General features: G+C 42.1%; 1 protein-coding gene across 3 annotated transcripts in view; it reads right to left on the bottom strand.

Moving 5' to 3' along the window:
* LOC128744616 (protein held out wings) overlaps positions 1 to 14,111 on the bottom strand; it is a 52,267-nt gene that overhangs the window by 3,381 nt on the left and 34,775 nt on the right. Inside the window, exon 3 of one of the 3 annotated variants that reach the window (XR_008412399.1) lies at positions 8,365 to 9,067. Coding sequence is in view for 1 of the 3 variants with exons in the window: in XM_053841753.1 (XP_053697728.1) it covers positions 10,469 to 10,525 (57 nt within the window). In the remaining 2 variants the exon portion in view is untranslated. Of the gene's footprint in view, positions 1 to 8,364; positions 9,068 to 10,454; positions 10,526 to 14,111 lie in introns of those variants that run through there. The other 2 variants (XR_008412400.1, XM_053841753.1) reach the window with 2 other exon arrangements.

The following is a 14,111-nucleotide window of genomic DNA, read 5'->3' as shown; positions in this document are numbered from 1 at the left end:
TCTTGAAGCATTCCCGTAAATAGTAGTCCAGACAATTTCCCGTTATTAAACCTATATAAATGGATCCTACCACCTACCATTCATTGAAAGATCAATCAAACGACAAGATTAGTCGTCTCGACTTCTTACCAATGAAAGTGTTACTCCAATCCGATTCAACTTTCGTGCGTTACATTCCCACGTTTTGACGTAGGACTACGTCTTTGATTACTATACTGGGACTGGGTAGCACTTTGTGAAAACGAAAATAGAAGTGTAACGTTTGAATGAAAGATTTCAAATGCTAATAACTACTAAACTACTGAACGAAACTGAACAATTTATATGTCGTTGGATAGATAAAATAACCAGCAATTTTATGGGGGGAAAGAGAGCAATTTTAAGGAAGGCGTAAGAGGGGGGCTCCTATACAAATGAGACATAAATTTCCTCATAACTCGAGAACTAATCAAGCAAATGGAACCAAATCTGGCATGTGGGGGTTTCAGAAGACAGGATTTTTTTCTATGGTGTACTGAGACCCCTTCCCCTTCTAAGAGTGGGAGGGGGGCTCCTATACAAATAAAATACAAATTTCCTCATAACTCTAGAGCTAATCAAGCAAATGGAACCAAATTTGGCATGCGGGGGTTTTAGAATGTAGGGTTTTTTTCTATGGCTGAGACCCATTCGTCTTTTAACAGGGGGAGGCTCATATACAAATGTAATACAAATTGCCTCATAACTCGAGTACTAATCAAGCAAATAAAACCAAATTTAACTCGTGGGGGTTTTTGGAGGCGTGAATTTATTTTATGATGGTTTGAGACCCCTCACCCCTGTGGTAGGAGGATAAGGACTCTCATACAAATAACACAGAAATTTTTGCGTATATGCCATATTTTCTGCTATGTAACAAGCGGTAAGCTGTGAAAGTAAACTAGTAAAACCTTCTCGAAGCAAAAGACAGTGAATCGACGCCGTTAACTTACGTGCCTGTTGCCATACATATCAAAAGAGAAGGACATTCGAATGGCACGTCAGATTTGCGATGAACGTGCTTTGGCTTTAATGTTATTTGTAACCAATAGCCCTTTTAAAGGCCACAAGCGAGTTAAAGTAAGATTATCGAAACATGCCAAGCTACGCATAATCATATTTAATACAATAATCTCTATGTCTCAATGGTTGCAGGAGTTGTACTTAGGAACCCTCGTGCACGTATTTTCAAAGCCACCATTGCATTCAATGAAGAATTGAATCTGAATATTTCGCTCTTCTCTTTTAAACATTCACTTAAACAATGGCACTCACAGATTCTTATAAACATACATATGCCAGAAATGCAGTTTACATTAGTGTTTAATCTAATGATCTGATATAGTCCTACGTCACCCTTTCGTACAACCCTTAGGGCTGTATACCTTGTAGTTTTTAGCTTTATTTTGGGGTAGAAGCAGGTAAAGCGCAGAAAAGCTCAGACCCTATGAATTGCTGAGACGATCCGAGTCTTACAAGTGCATCAGCTCTATCGTTTCCATCGTTTGCATAGCGACTACAAACCCAATAGGTATATTGTGAGTTTCATTGAAAGTTATCCACCGCGCTGCTCAAAAATGATATGCTCTTTGCTGGGTCGATTTCGATATTATTGGAAGAAATTACACAGAAATCATAAAGTTTTAGTTGCTTTTGGCCACCCAGTTACGTGAACAACATGTTTGTTTATAGCATTCTGGCAGCAGTTCTAACGCGGTGTTTGCTTCAAGCGCGGTGTTTCCTTAATACCGCGTTTAAGTTTGGTTAAAGCTCCCAATATGTTGATCTGGTTACATTCCCAGAAATGTTTTGATGTGTCGGCATGACTTTAAAGCGCTAAGGACCGCTTGACTGTAGCACATAATGCATATGTTTCAATGTCTGTACGTTCTGTACAAGCATACAGCAGAACGTCCTAGAATTGCTTGAAATAAACCTTGGAACACAGGCTATCTATCCATGGGAATTGACATGTCTATCCTTGGGTTACTCCTGCTCTCACGGGATTGTCTTTTCTTCAAAATGTCACAAACTGACACTGTGACAAACCGTGAGAAAACAATAGGCTCATAGATTATTTGATCCTCAGAGCGCTCTTTCCAGCTTTCAATTGTATAAATTGATTGCATATATCCTGGGCCTCACAATAGCCGAGCAGATCCAAACCTAAAGCCTGATTAGCCTGTACGCATCGACGAATGAGACACACGATGAAGCGAAGGAGGTCTTCTATGAGCTTCTCAAGAAGACGTACGGAGCATGCCCGCGGCAAGATATAAACACTAACGAACTGACATGACACTTAGAAGAAAATCCTTTAAAAACCATCGTCCTGCACATTTTGCTTGCACACTAGCACCCTCTTTCATGCATGTTGCGGAGTAGCTTGCATTTGCAGGGTTTTATGCTGTAGGGTTCTGTACATTTGAATGGTTTTATACTGAAAACTCAAAGCAACACTCGCGCGCCGCGGTGTGGCCATGTTGCAAAACATGCTTTTTTGAAAAATGAGTGGTTTTTGATTGGACTGTAGCACATAATGCATATGTTTCAATGTCTGTACGTTCTGTACAAGCATACAGCAGAACGTCCTAGAATTGCTTGAAATAAACCTTGGAACACAGGCTATCTATCCATGGGAATTGACATGTCTATCCTTGGGTTACTCCTGCTCTCACGGGATTGTCTTTTCTTCAAAATGTCACAAACTGACACTGTGACAAACCGTGAGAAAACAATAGGCTCATAGATTATTTGATCCTCAGAGCGCTCTTTCCAGCTTTCAATTGTATAAATTGATTGCATATATCCTGGGCCTCACAATAGCCGAGCAGATCCAAACCTAAAGCCTGATTAGCCTGTACGCATCGACGAATGAGACACACGATGAAGCGAAGGAGGTCTTCTATGAGCTTCTCAAGAAGACGTACGGAGCATGCCCGCGGCAAGATATAAACACTAACGAACTGACATGACACTTAGAAGAAAATCCTTTAAAAACCATCGTCCTGCACATTTTGCTTGCACACTAGCACCCTCTTTCATGCATGTTGCGGAGTAGCTTGCATTTGCAGGGTTTTATGCTGTAGGGTTCTGTACATTTGAATGGTTTTATACTGAAAACTCAAAGCAACACTCGCGCGCCGCGGTGTGGCCATGTTGCAAAACATGCTTTTTTGAAAAATGAGTGGTTTTTGATTGGACGATGGAATTATCGCGAGTGTCTTGTCTGTTTGTCTGTGATATAAACATCGTCATCGGGGATATGTGCGCATATGCAGGGCATGAAGTGTTTTTTCACCGGATTACTGGTACAGAAGACTATTACTCTGCAGCCAGAGGAATTGCCATCCGTAGTACCTATTTCGCACCACGAAACATTCCGAAGCATAACGGAAAACACTGGCATGCCCAGGGGTGGGGCACTATTTCTACATAACATGTTTCGGTTTAGGAAACACAAATATCTGAATGCTAATATACACTAATAGAATAAATAATAACTTTCAGCAGTTTCCGTAAATGTGCAGCATATGCGCACTAAATTTTATCGTGCATATATATTAGGTGGAGAAAATTAATATACGTTCGAAATGAGCTTTACCCATTTTCCCTATTTTTTAAAATCAAAAACCAATTAATTTTGTGTAAAGAAGTTCGTGGAATCGAATAGGGCTTATCTTATTTAGATCACATTTAATGCTTAGCTCACCCAGATTTTCCTACAAATAAAAAACCGACGTAATCCACCTAGTGGTGAAAGGAACCTTATTATACCATCTTATTTCTCATTTGATATGAGCATTTCCAGCTCAAATAGCAAATCGGTTTGTCTCCACTATTTTTAAACATAATTTTGACTACGTCTTTCAGGAAGCTAGCTGGTATTGGAGCTCATTCCAAAAAATCTATCTTTAAAGTGGTCAGGGTTTAAAGGCTAATAGCTTAGAGATTTCCTAATCGAACTATATATATAAAAGTAAGCGTGATGAGTATGTTCGTATGTTCCACCATAACTCCAGAATGCCTTGGCCGTTCTCCACTAAACACGGCACACATGTTCCTTGACATGGGAAAACTATCTGAGCATATTCACGAGAGAGAATTTGGCCAAGTATCGACGAGCGAGGAATGAGTTGACCACGATCCTGAGGAGGAAAAACCACCAGAAGGAGGACAGCGATCGTGAGGAGCTAGAACAACTATTCCGGGCTAATACCCGCAAGTTTTACGAGATGGTGAACCAAACTCCAACCAAAACCAAAGGCCCACTCACCAAAACTAAAACACCATGTGTAGGGACAAGGGAGGGGATCTAAACACAAACGAGCGCGAGGTGGTCGACAGGAGGAAACAGTTCTTCGATGAGCACTTCAACGGTGATATAGCAGCGGGAGACGCAATGGAAGTTAACCTCGGAGTACCTACAAACGACAACAGCGTAACGGCTCCCGATCTCGAAAAGATCCGGCGAGAAATCGGTCTGCTGAAGAATAATACAGCCGCCGTAAAGGACCGACTTCAAGGATTTAGGGAGAAAAGAAACTACCGGAGGAGTGGATGGAAGGCATAGTCTGTCCCATCTACAAAAAGGGCGATCGGCTAGACTGCTGTAACTACCGCGGCATTACGCTGGTCAACGCCGCCTACAAGGTGCTCTCCCAGATTTTTTGCGTCTTCTATCCCCAATAGCAAGAGAATTCGTAGGGCAGTATCAGGCGGGCTTTATGGGGGCCCGTGCTACTACGGATCAAATTTTTACTCTCCGACAAATCCTCCAGAAGTGTCGAGAGTGCAACGTAACCACGCATCATATTTTCGTGGATTTCAGATCAGCATACGATACCGTTGAACATGAACAGCTATGGCAGATAATGCACGAGTACGGTTTTCCGGTTGACGCGGCTGATCAAAGCTACTCTAGAACGAGTGATGTGCTACGTGCGTGTTTCAGGGACACTCTCAAGTCCTTTGGAATTGCGCAGATGGCTACGGCAAGGGGATGGACTGTCCTGTATGTTATTCAATATCGCTATTGATGGTGTGATCCGGCGAGCGGGCATCGAAACGAGAGGAACGATCTTCAGCAAGAGTAGCCAACTCCTAGCCTTTGCAGATGACCTCGACATCATTACTAGAAACCGTGGGATGGCGGTGGCAATCCATGCCAGACTAAAAACGGAGGCTAGGAGGATAGGGTTACAAATTAATGCGTCGAAAACCAAATATTTGGTAGGAAGAGACTCCCGAGAAAGTAACATTTGCCTCCCACGGACAGTGACTATTGACGGTGATGAACTGGAAGTGGTTGATGAGTTCGTATATTTGGGATCTCTGGTCACCGCCAACAATAATACGAGTAAGGAGATCCAACGACGCATTCAAGCTGGAAATCGAGCCTACTTTTCCCTCCGTAGGACGCTTCGATCTAAGAGCATACGCCGCCGCACAAAGCTGACGAGTCCTTTACGGATTTGAGATAGTAACTTTGCTTACGGAAGACATACGTGCACTCGCCGTTTTTGAACAAAAGGTGTTGCAAACTATTTTTGGCGGAGTACAAACGGACAAACGGAAAGCGGAGAGTGGCGGAGACGTATGAATCACGAGCTACAGGCACTGCTTGAAGAGATTCCCATCGTATACTTGGCGAATGTTGGGAGACTACGGTGGGCCGGACACGTCGCAAGGATGCCGGACGACTGTGTAGTGAACTCCGTTCTCTTCAAGAACCCCACCGGCACCAGGAATAGAGGGGCTCAACGTGCTAGATGGCTCGACCAGGTTAAAGCCGACTTGCGTGGATCGAGACGCGCAACGAAATGGCGACGAGTAGCCCAGGACCGAGTACATTGGAGAGGAATTCTTGATACGGCAAGAGCCACCCCGGCTCTCGGCTGAATAAGTAAGTAAGTATGTTCCTTGATATAAGGGAATTAGTGCTGGGGGGTTAACAAAAGATGGGGGTCTTTGACAAGGAAGGGGGAGGGAAATCCAAATAAGTTCTCTTGCACAAGTGGCTGAAGGACAAAACGGTGTCCGCGCTCTTTCAATTCTGCACCGCTGGACGGTTCTTCATCAAACTTGGCACATAAGCTCCTTGGCGCAAAAAAAATCAGCGCAGTGAAGTTGACAAAAGGAAGGTGATCTCTAACAAGGTGGGGAGGTCCTAATAAGTAAAAAGGGTTACGTTTCTCTTGCATTTAGATCGATTGCAGTTGTGCTAGTGACTGTGAGAAAATAGGGGGGTACCATCGAGAAGCGATTTCTGAAAAAAACCTTTGTTTCGTTTACGTTATAGGGATTTTCATAGAGCAAACCGATGCATAATTAGCTACGTGACAGAAGGGGGAGTGGACTGGCAAGAAGCCGACAGGGCGAGGAAAATGGATATGAATGTTTCGCCATAACTCCGGAACGTTTGGACGTTTCTACATCAATTCTCGTTTACCAAACACATGTTTTTTTTACATAAAAGTATCAGCACAAGTGGGTTGACAAAAGAGCCAGACGGTCTCTTACAAGGGTGGAGGAAGGTTTAAATGGGTGAAGGCGTGCGTTTCTCCTGCATTTCGAACGATAGCAGTTGTACAAGTGGCTGAATTTCTGAAAGGGGCAGTAAGAGGGAGGTTCAAAAACGTAAAGGCTTTGCGTTGATTTCTAGGGATTACCGAGACGAAGACAGATTTACAAGTGACTGGGAGACAACAGGAAAGAAACTAACAAAGGGAGTAGAAACATCCAAACGAAAAAAGGGTTTTGTTTCTTGTATTACGACCATTTTCAATACAATAACAGATTTACAAGTGACTGAGAGACATAGGGACACCGAGTAAGATCGGGCATTCAGCTAGTTTACTATATTTTTGCACTAATTGATCGGAAAATCTTCTGTACGTCGACCCAAATAAAGAAAGCTGATAAATCTCAAGTGAGCATTTTTGAAAAATTGAAAATAATGAAGCACTGTCCAACTAGAAATCCTCGCTTCGTTATTGGTTGCATATAATGTCATCAAAGTTTTACTGTGCTCTTTCCTTAAAAAAAAGTGACAGAATCTACCCGTCTCAACAGGTCGAAGATTCTTTGCGACGATTGAACCTAGACCAATCTGATAACTGTGCTTGGGAAGTATGTCAAAAAAAGTAACGAAGTCTTCTAGTCCCAACAAGATATTTTACGTATCACGATTGACCTACCCCAATTTGATGTCTGTGTTAGGGAAGTGCGCTAGAAAAAGTGAAAAGTCCCAACAAGTTTTCTTAGGACCGCAATGAAACTAACCCAATGTGATGTCTGTGTGGAAGTGTGCCAGAAAAAATAGCAAAAATCCCTTGTTCCAGCAGGTCACAAATTATTTACGGCGAGACGATTAGGCCTAGACGAAATTGATATCTGTGTTGAAAAAATGCGCCATAGTTGTAGGTTGTAGTGTTCGGTTATGATATGTTTCTATATGGATGCTGGCCGTGGAAATAATTCTGCAATCTATTGAAGATTGAACGTATACAATGATACTACTTTAATAAATATTACAAGTCTCGCGTACTTTTTCATTTCGACATATCTGACAATGAGAGATTCTCTTCGTGTCTCCTCTCTTCCGCTTTTTACGGCGAAACTAAAGCATTGAAAAGAAAACTTTCAAAACATTTAGCTCGCTTGTGACTCCGGCAACCGATTCGTGCAAAGCTGACGCGCTAAAATACATTAGTATCGTCGTAAAAAGCGGAAGAGAGGGGACACGAAGAGAATCTCCCATTGTCAGATAGGTCGAAGTGAAAAAGTACCCGAGAAATGATACAAAGAGACTTACGTCACCTATGTGGTCGTGTCTTAATTTTTTTTTCACAAAAGTAGTTTTACAAAAAGGCATATTCAGAACTAACATTTTTCAAATTTTCTAATGAATAAACAATAAAATCGCTTGAAGAAAAAGGGTAATTACATACTCTAACAAATTTGTTCACTTTCAGGACATCAACTTGGACTAAGTTTAATGTTTAAACGATAAAATCGGTTAAAGGGAATGGGTGATTTGACACTTTAACAACGTTGTTTACTTTCAGGACATTAAATTGGTCTAGCTTTGGTCGAAACGAATCATCTCTCCTATGTTAGACGGGGACGGGGGAGACTGTCACTTTTTTTCATAAAATCTGCCGTCATGGTCTTGGAATGCAGTAGCATGCTTACATGTGACTGATTGATTGGTTTATTTTTGGCAGAGCTTGATATTTACTTTTACTTGACTACGTTTCGTGTACAGATTTTTTGGAATGACACCCTACTTTGCCGTAAGGCGTAGTCCTACGTAAAAAGTACATTGTTTTCGTTTATACTTACCTTTTTGTATTGAGAAAATGACGGTTGCCGGTAAGAATCCATCCACATTCGATTCGTGTACAATTCTTCAGCAATGCAGGTGAAGTACGTGTCCTCCTTAAGCATATAAGTAAACTTGAACTACATTGTTCGCGTTCATTCCTCTATGTATCGTAAACTTGGTAATTTGCTGCAATAATTTATCTAACAATTGTGTAGGTGTCTCTACTGCATTGTATGTGATATCAATTTAAATAGCTACTTAATAGAATACTAAAACTTGTCTTCGTTAAACTCTAGAAAACACAACTGAAGCGGCTTTCTTTTGCTTCTAAATACACACACACATTCTCTCTCTTTCTCTTTCTCTCACACTATTTCTGTGTGCTCACAGTCAGCCGTTGCACCAGCTCACTAGATTAATATAGACGATTTGATTCGATGACTTGTGAATTGTGTCGTGAAATGGACGACACGTCAAGCACTTCACATGGCACTCACTCACGGGTACGATCGGGATCGGATGGGTAGAAAGTGATGGCACGATGGGGTTGTCGTCCCCCAGGGCTTGTGTTGTGCAAGTAGGGGGAAGCGATTTCGTCCTGTCCGTTCAGTTCGGGGGAGGGGGTGTACCAGTACGGAATGAGTAGTACGGCGGCGGCGGCGGCGGTAGATTGTCCCATCGGGTCCATCAAAACTGTCTGACCTGGAACAAGGATAGAGACTAAGATAGTTTGGCGTTATAAAAACAGCTAACACACACACGCGCTCGCATTTGCTGGCTGAGTTAAAGCTGAGTTAAGGACGAGATCATCCAAATCTGATGACGGTTAAGGATCACTGGATTTTGGACTGGATTGGTTCGTGGGTAAATCAAATTTTAGAATTTGTGGTGGCTTTAAGAATATTGCTGAGTGAATTGAAGGCGGGGGATTAATCAAAACGAGCAGATCTTAGCTTTGAAAGCAAATAGTTACTCAAAAGGTGGGGCGAAAGCAAATGACCATGGTGTGTGTGTTAGTGTGATGAAATTTGTGAATCGAATACGTTCAGCTGTAACTTCTAACATTATATGTGGCCGGTTTTCACAAAAAATGCACTCAAAAACAACGTTGTGCACAGTGAAAAATATCTCACCTGTCGCATCGTCCGGGCAGATGTTATGAATTTATGTGTTAATTTATTCTTGTTAGCACTGCAAACTTAGTTTGAACTTGCAGGAGTGATATCATTTCAGCACACTGAGAGCTTCCGCAACCAGATCTTAATTAAACAGTTGAGTTATACGCAATAGCTGTGGAGTTTCTTCAAATAAGTAGACCTACTCTTAAATTAGTTACAAAAATGGGAGTATTAATTTATATTAGAACTAGTCGATATGACGGAAGCGAAAAGCTATCTTTATCGGTTTTTGAATCACCAAAACTTCGTCATCGAACGTATTTTTTCACGTTATGACTAGTTTGATTATTTTATCAAAACCGGTTAAACGTCTTGAGACAGATATTAAAGACTATTATTAGATGATGGTGGAAAAACATTCTTGTCATCCACCTACTTATATTTATGATTCACTATTGAAGCTCGAGGAAGATAGATCTTATAGCTGTAGGTTTTTTATTATTTTTAGTAAAAATACAAAATATGTACATATATCACAGCGTTAGATGTGTTTTAAAAAATCACAATAAGTCTTTCATTGAAGGAAGAACTTGCTAGTTTTTCATACTCAAGAATATGAGCACGACATTGACAGGTGTTATTGCACAATATTTTTTATGACAAAAAAATCATAAGGAAAACATAAAACACAGCACGGCGATGGCGGCGCGTGGTGCGGTGGCAAGATGTGAATGCAACGCGAGCGCGTTGGGACTTGACAAGAGGTGCGGTGCGACAAGGAGGGGACAGTAAAAATAGATTATTCTCACGGATTTACCGTTTGCCATTTTTCGAGACCGCTGACCGCGATTTGGCGTGCAGGCTAGAGGCTAGAATGAAGAAACGACGACGGCGCGGTGCACAGATCATAAATTTCAACCATATAATTCGAGATGGTCCGCGCTGAGGTAGCCGCCGCGGGGTCGTTGCGGCATTCGCGCAAAATTTCACCCGCGCATCGCTACTAAACTGTCATCTGTCCCGGATGATGGTGTGGAAATGGTTGGAAACAGGAGGAAAACTAGAAGAGAAAATTCAAAGAGAAAGAGAAAACAAAACGGTGAAGGTTTTTTGGCGTTAAGTGGCTGGGATAGCGAAAAACAGAAAAGTTCATTCTTCCGATGACAACGCCACTCGAGAGTCGAGAGATGTTTCAATAGGTTGTAAAAATTGTCCGTGTGAATTAATAGTGAAAAAGGTAGATAGCAAAGGCAGAATTGTTAGAAATGGTTATTGTGCAGAAAGCTTCTTCACAAATAAATGATGTCATTCACATCGCAACGAGTAATGAGTGTCCGAATGCGACAAATTGTTTGCGTCAGAGCGTATGTGTGAAATGCTCAAAAATATATTGTTGGGTTGTTGGCCCACTTCTTTACTTAGCGCTGTGTTTTGGTGAAAAGAGAATAGAAGTGCGTAGATTTATGGTTGTTAAACTTTGCAAAACTGAGCCAGCACAATATCGCGTGCATTAATTAGGTCGAGGTCTTCTGCGGACTCGATCAATTATATTTGATGAAATTTCGATATCTTTTTTTGGTACATTTTGCACCTTCACCCAGTTAACTTCGAGATCCAACTCGCCCAGCTAGTCCAACACGACAATTTCTGTATGTTCGAATCTCGACTGGAAGGGATTCTTAGAACCCATTAGGTCGTAGCACTGGTTCTGGAATTATCCTCTACCTACACTAACAGTTGACTACGAAGTCTATCGACTAATATTATAAAGTCATTCCTAAAACGGACTGTAAATTTTGCTTTAAATTGCACGTTGTGAAAAAAGCACTAAAATACACCATAGCTGAAAGCCAGTTGAAAACCATTCAAGACTAAAAAGATTCTGGACTTGATCGGAATTCGTATCAGATATTACAACCACCGTTTGAAATTGTTACCTTACTGACTACCAGCAAATAACGAGATACTGGCACTATGAAACCGGCAATGTGTTCTGTAAATCTGGCAACACAAATAAACTTTGCAGCCGATTTATATTACACATAAAAAGTTATTGCTATGTATCTATTGACTTTACACGTTATACCCATAAATCAAACAAATAACTGGTTCCTCCATCGAATCACCAGGAAATGGAGACACATGGTTGTTTCCACCTAACAACATCATGAGTTTAAAACTCCTAGAACTTTGTGGCTAATGTAATCCGAAATTCACTTTTCTATCTTTCTAAGTTTGAATGGGAGTAGATTGATATTTTTTATTCGTAATATTTTATAGAAATCTTCGAAATTTAATAAATTGAACTACTTCCGGAAGCCTCCATAAAAAAATCACAGATCAATCAAAAGCAAGGGCCGATTCTTCAGCATAAGCATCATCATGCACATGCACAGCTCACGCCTCAAAAGTACCGACGATGACAACGATGAGTTCTACGTGAATACGTGAATACGAACCGCTACCCAAAACATGTTATCAAGACAGTTATCGGGGATTTCAATGCTCAGATTGCCCAGGAGGAGAAATACAAACCGATGATTGGAAGGTTCAGTGCACATCAGCTGACCACTGTAATGGGCCTAAGACTTCGATCGATTTTGCCGCCTCCAAGAACATGGCCGTACGTATAATCTTCCAGCACAGACCCGAGCACACCTGGAGGTCATCAAATCAGACAGAATCACAGATCGATCACGTTTTGATCGACTTTCGGCATTTCTCAGACATTATCGACGACAGATTCTATCGAAGCGCTAACGTTGACTCAAACCACTACCTAGTTAAGATGTGTCCAAAACTCTCCGTTGTGAACAATATTCGCTACTGACGCCAGCCTCGGTTAAATCTCGCGAAGCTGAAGCAACCAGACGTCGCCGCAAACTACGCGCATTCACTCGAAGCTGCCCTACCGGAAAAGGACGAGCTAGACGATGCCCCTCAAAACAGCTATTGACAGAGTAGCGAAGAGATTTGTCGGAACTTATCAAGTCGGGTTTTTTAGAGGACGGTTAACAACGTATCAAATAGTTACACTGCGGCAGATCCTCCAAAAAAGCCGGGAATTCAAAGTTCCTACGTACCATTTGCTCGTTGACTCCAAAGCCGCATATGATACCATCGACCGGAAAGAGCTTTGGAAAATCATAGACGAAAACAGTTTCCTCAGGAAGCTCGTCAAACTGATTCGAACTTCGATGGATGGTACACAGTGCTGTGTTCGGATTTCGGGTGGATTGTCAAGTTCATTCAAATTGCATAGAGGGCTTCATCAAGGTCCTGCTGTTCAACATAGCGCTACAAGGTGTTATGAACCGAGCGGATATCAACACGCGGGGCACGATTTTCACCAAATCTAGTCAATTCGTCTGCTTTGCCGATGACATGGATATTATCGATAGAACATCTGTGGCGGTGGCTGAACAGTACACCAGACTATAGCGCGAAGCAGAAAAGATTGGGTTAAAGCCAGGACCGGCGCTTCCCTTAAGCAGAACAAGCAGGTGCTTGGAGCGCCACTTCGAGGGGGCGCCATTTCGCCCACATTAAAAAAACTGTAGCATTAAATAAATAAGTGGTTAATATAGAACTTTCTTTCCTCTCCTTTAGCAGCATAAAACCGGGATGGCAAGTGGTTACTAAAGTTACTTTTGCTTGTTTTGGGCTATTTGTCGCCGATTCGTTGAGCATCTGGACACAAGCAAATCGGCTTCAACTTGGTCAAGCCATCTGGGGGGGGGGGTTCTCTTTTTCTAAAGGCCCTCATACGCGTACGAACATGTTGGTCGAAAATGTTAGTGAATTCATATTCGGTCAACACTCACGCCTGTGTATGAGCGCCACGAACCAAGCAGGCAAAAGAAGATGTTGGGCTTGTCGCTCGACCTGAATGACCCGCCACCATTTTATTTGTTTCCAGACTGACATATACGTATGTGTATGAAGCCTTTAAGGCCGATTCACTGGCCGAACAGATTCACTGCACGGTCCTCCAGTATTCTTGCGAGGTGACCGACCCATTGTACTCTCCAATCTTTCGACAAGTGTACTTTGAGAATCATTCCAAGCAGTGCCTGCAGGGCATGGTTCATACACCTACACCATTCTTCGCTTTCCGTTTGCGCTCCACCTCCTCCTGATGAAAATCTATTCGCAACAAAACACAACAATCAAAACACTGAGATAAACGTGGTGGGAAAGTGACATTGAGATTTTCGAATCTCTTCAGAATCCGCAATCAGCGGATTCATCTTCGATGAAGCAGCAAGGTATGAGGACGAAGTTTCTGAAGTAACAGGAAATATGAACTGAACTTTTTCGTTTTTGAAGGTTTATCATTCTAATAATGGGTTTCAAGAAACCGACAATTATTCAAAAGAAGTGGCGGTTGACTGTGACCAGTGTTGCGAAGCCCGCACTACTGTGGGCTAATTTTCTCACACACGCGTACTCGTTCTAATGAACACACCGGCATAAGCATTCCTTTCGGACTTCCGCTCTTGTTTATTCATGCACTGTAACGACTTTTGCTAACAGCCAAGGACGTCGCTCTCGCACGTTATTACAGCCTGAGAAACTGATAGCGATACCGATCACCTCCCAGTTGGCCTCGAGGTAAGACGCTGGTCTAATAAGCCAGTCGTCGT

This window comes from Sabethes cyaneus, chromosome 3 (genome assembly GCF_943734655.1).
Source record: "Sabethes cyaneus chromosome 3, idSabCyanKW18_F2, whole genome shotgun sequence".
In the NCBI taxonomy this organism is placed as follows: domain Eukaryota; kingdom Metazoa; phylum Arthropoda; class Insecta; order Diptera; family Culicidae; genus Sabethes; species Sabethes cyaneus.
This window is presented reverse-complemented; position numbering and strand designations above follow the sequence as displayed.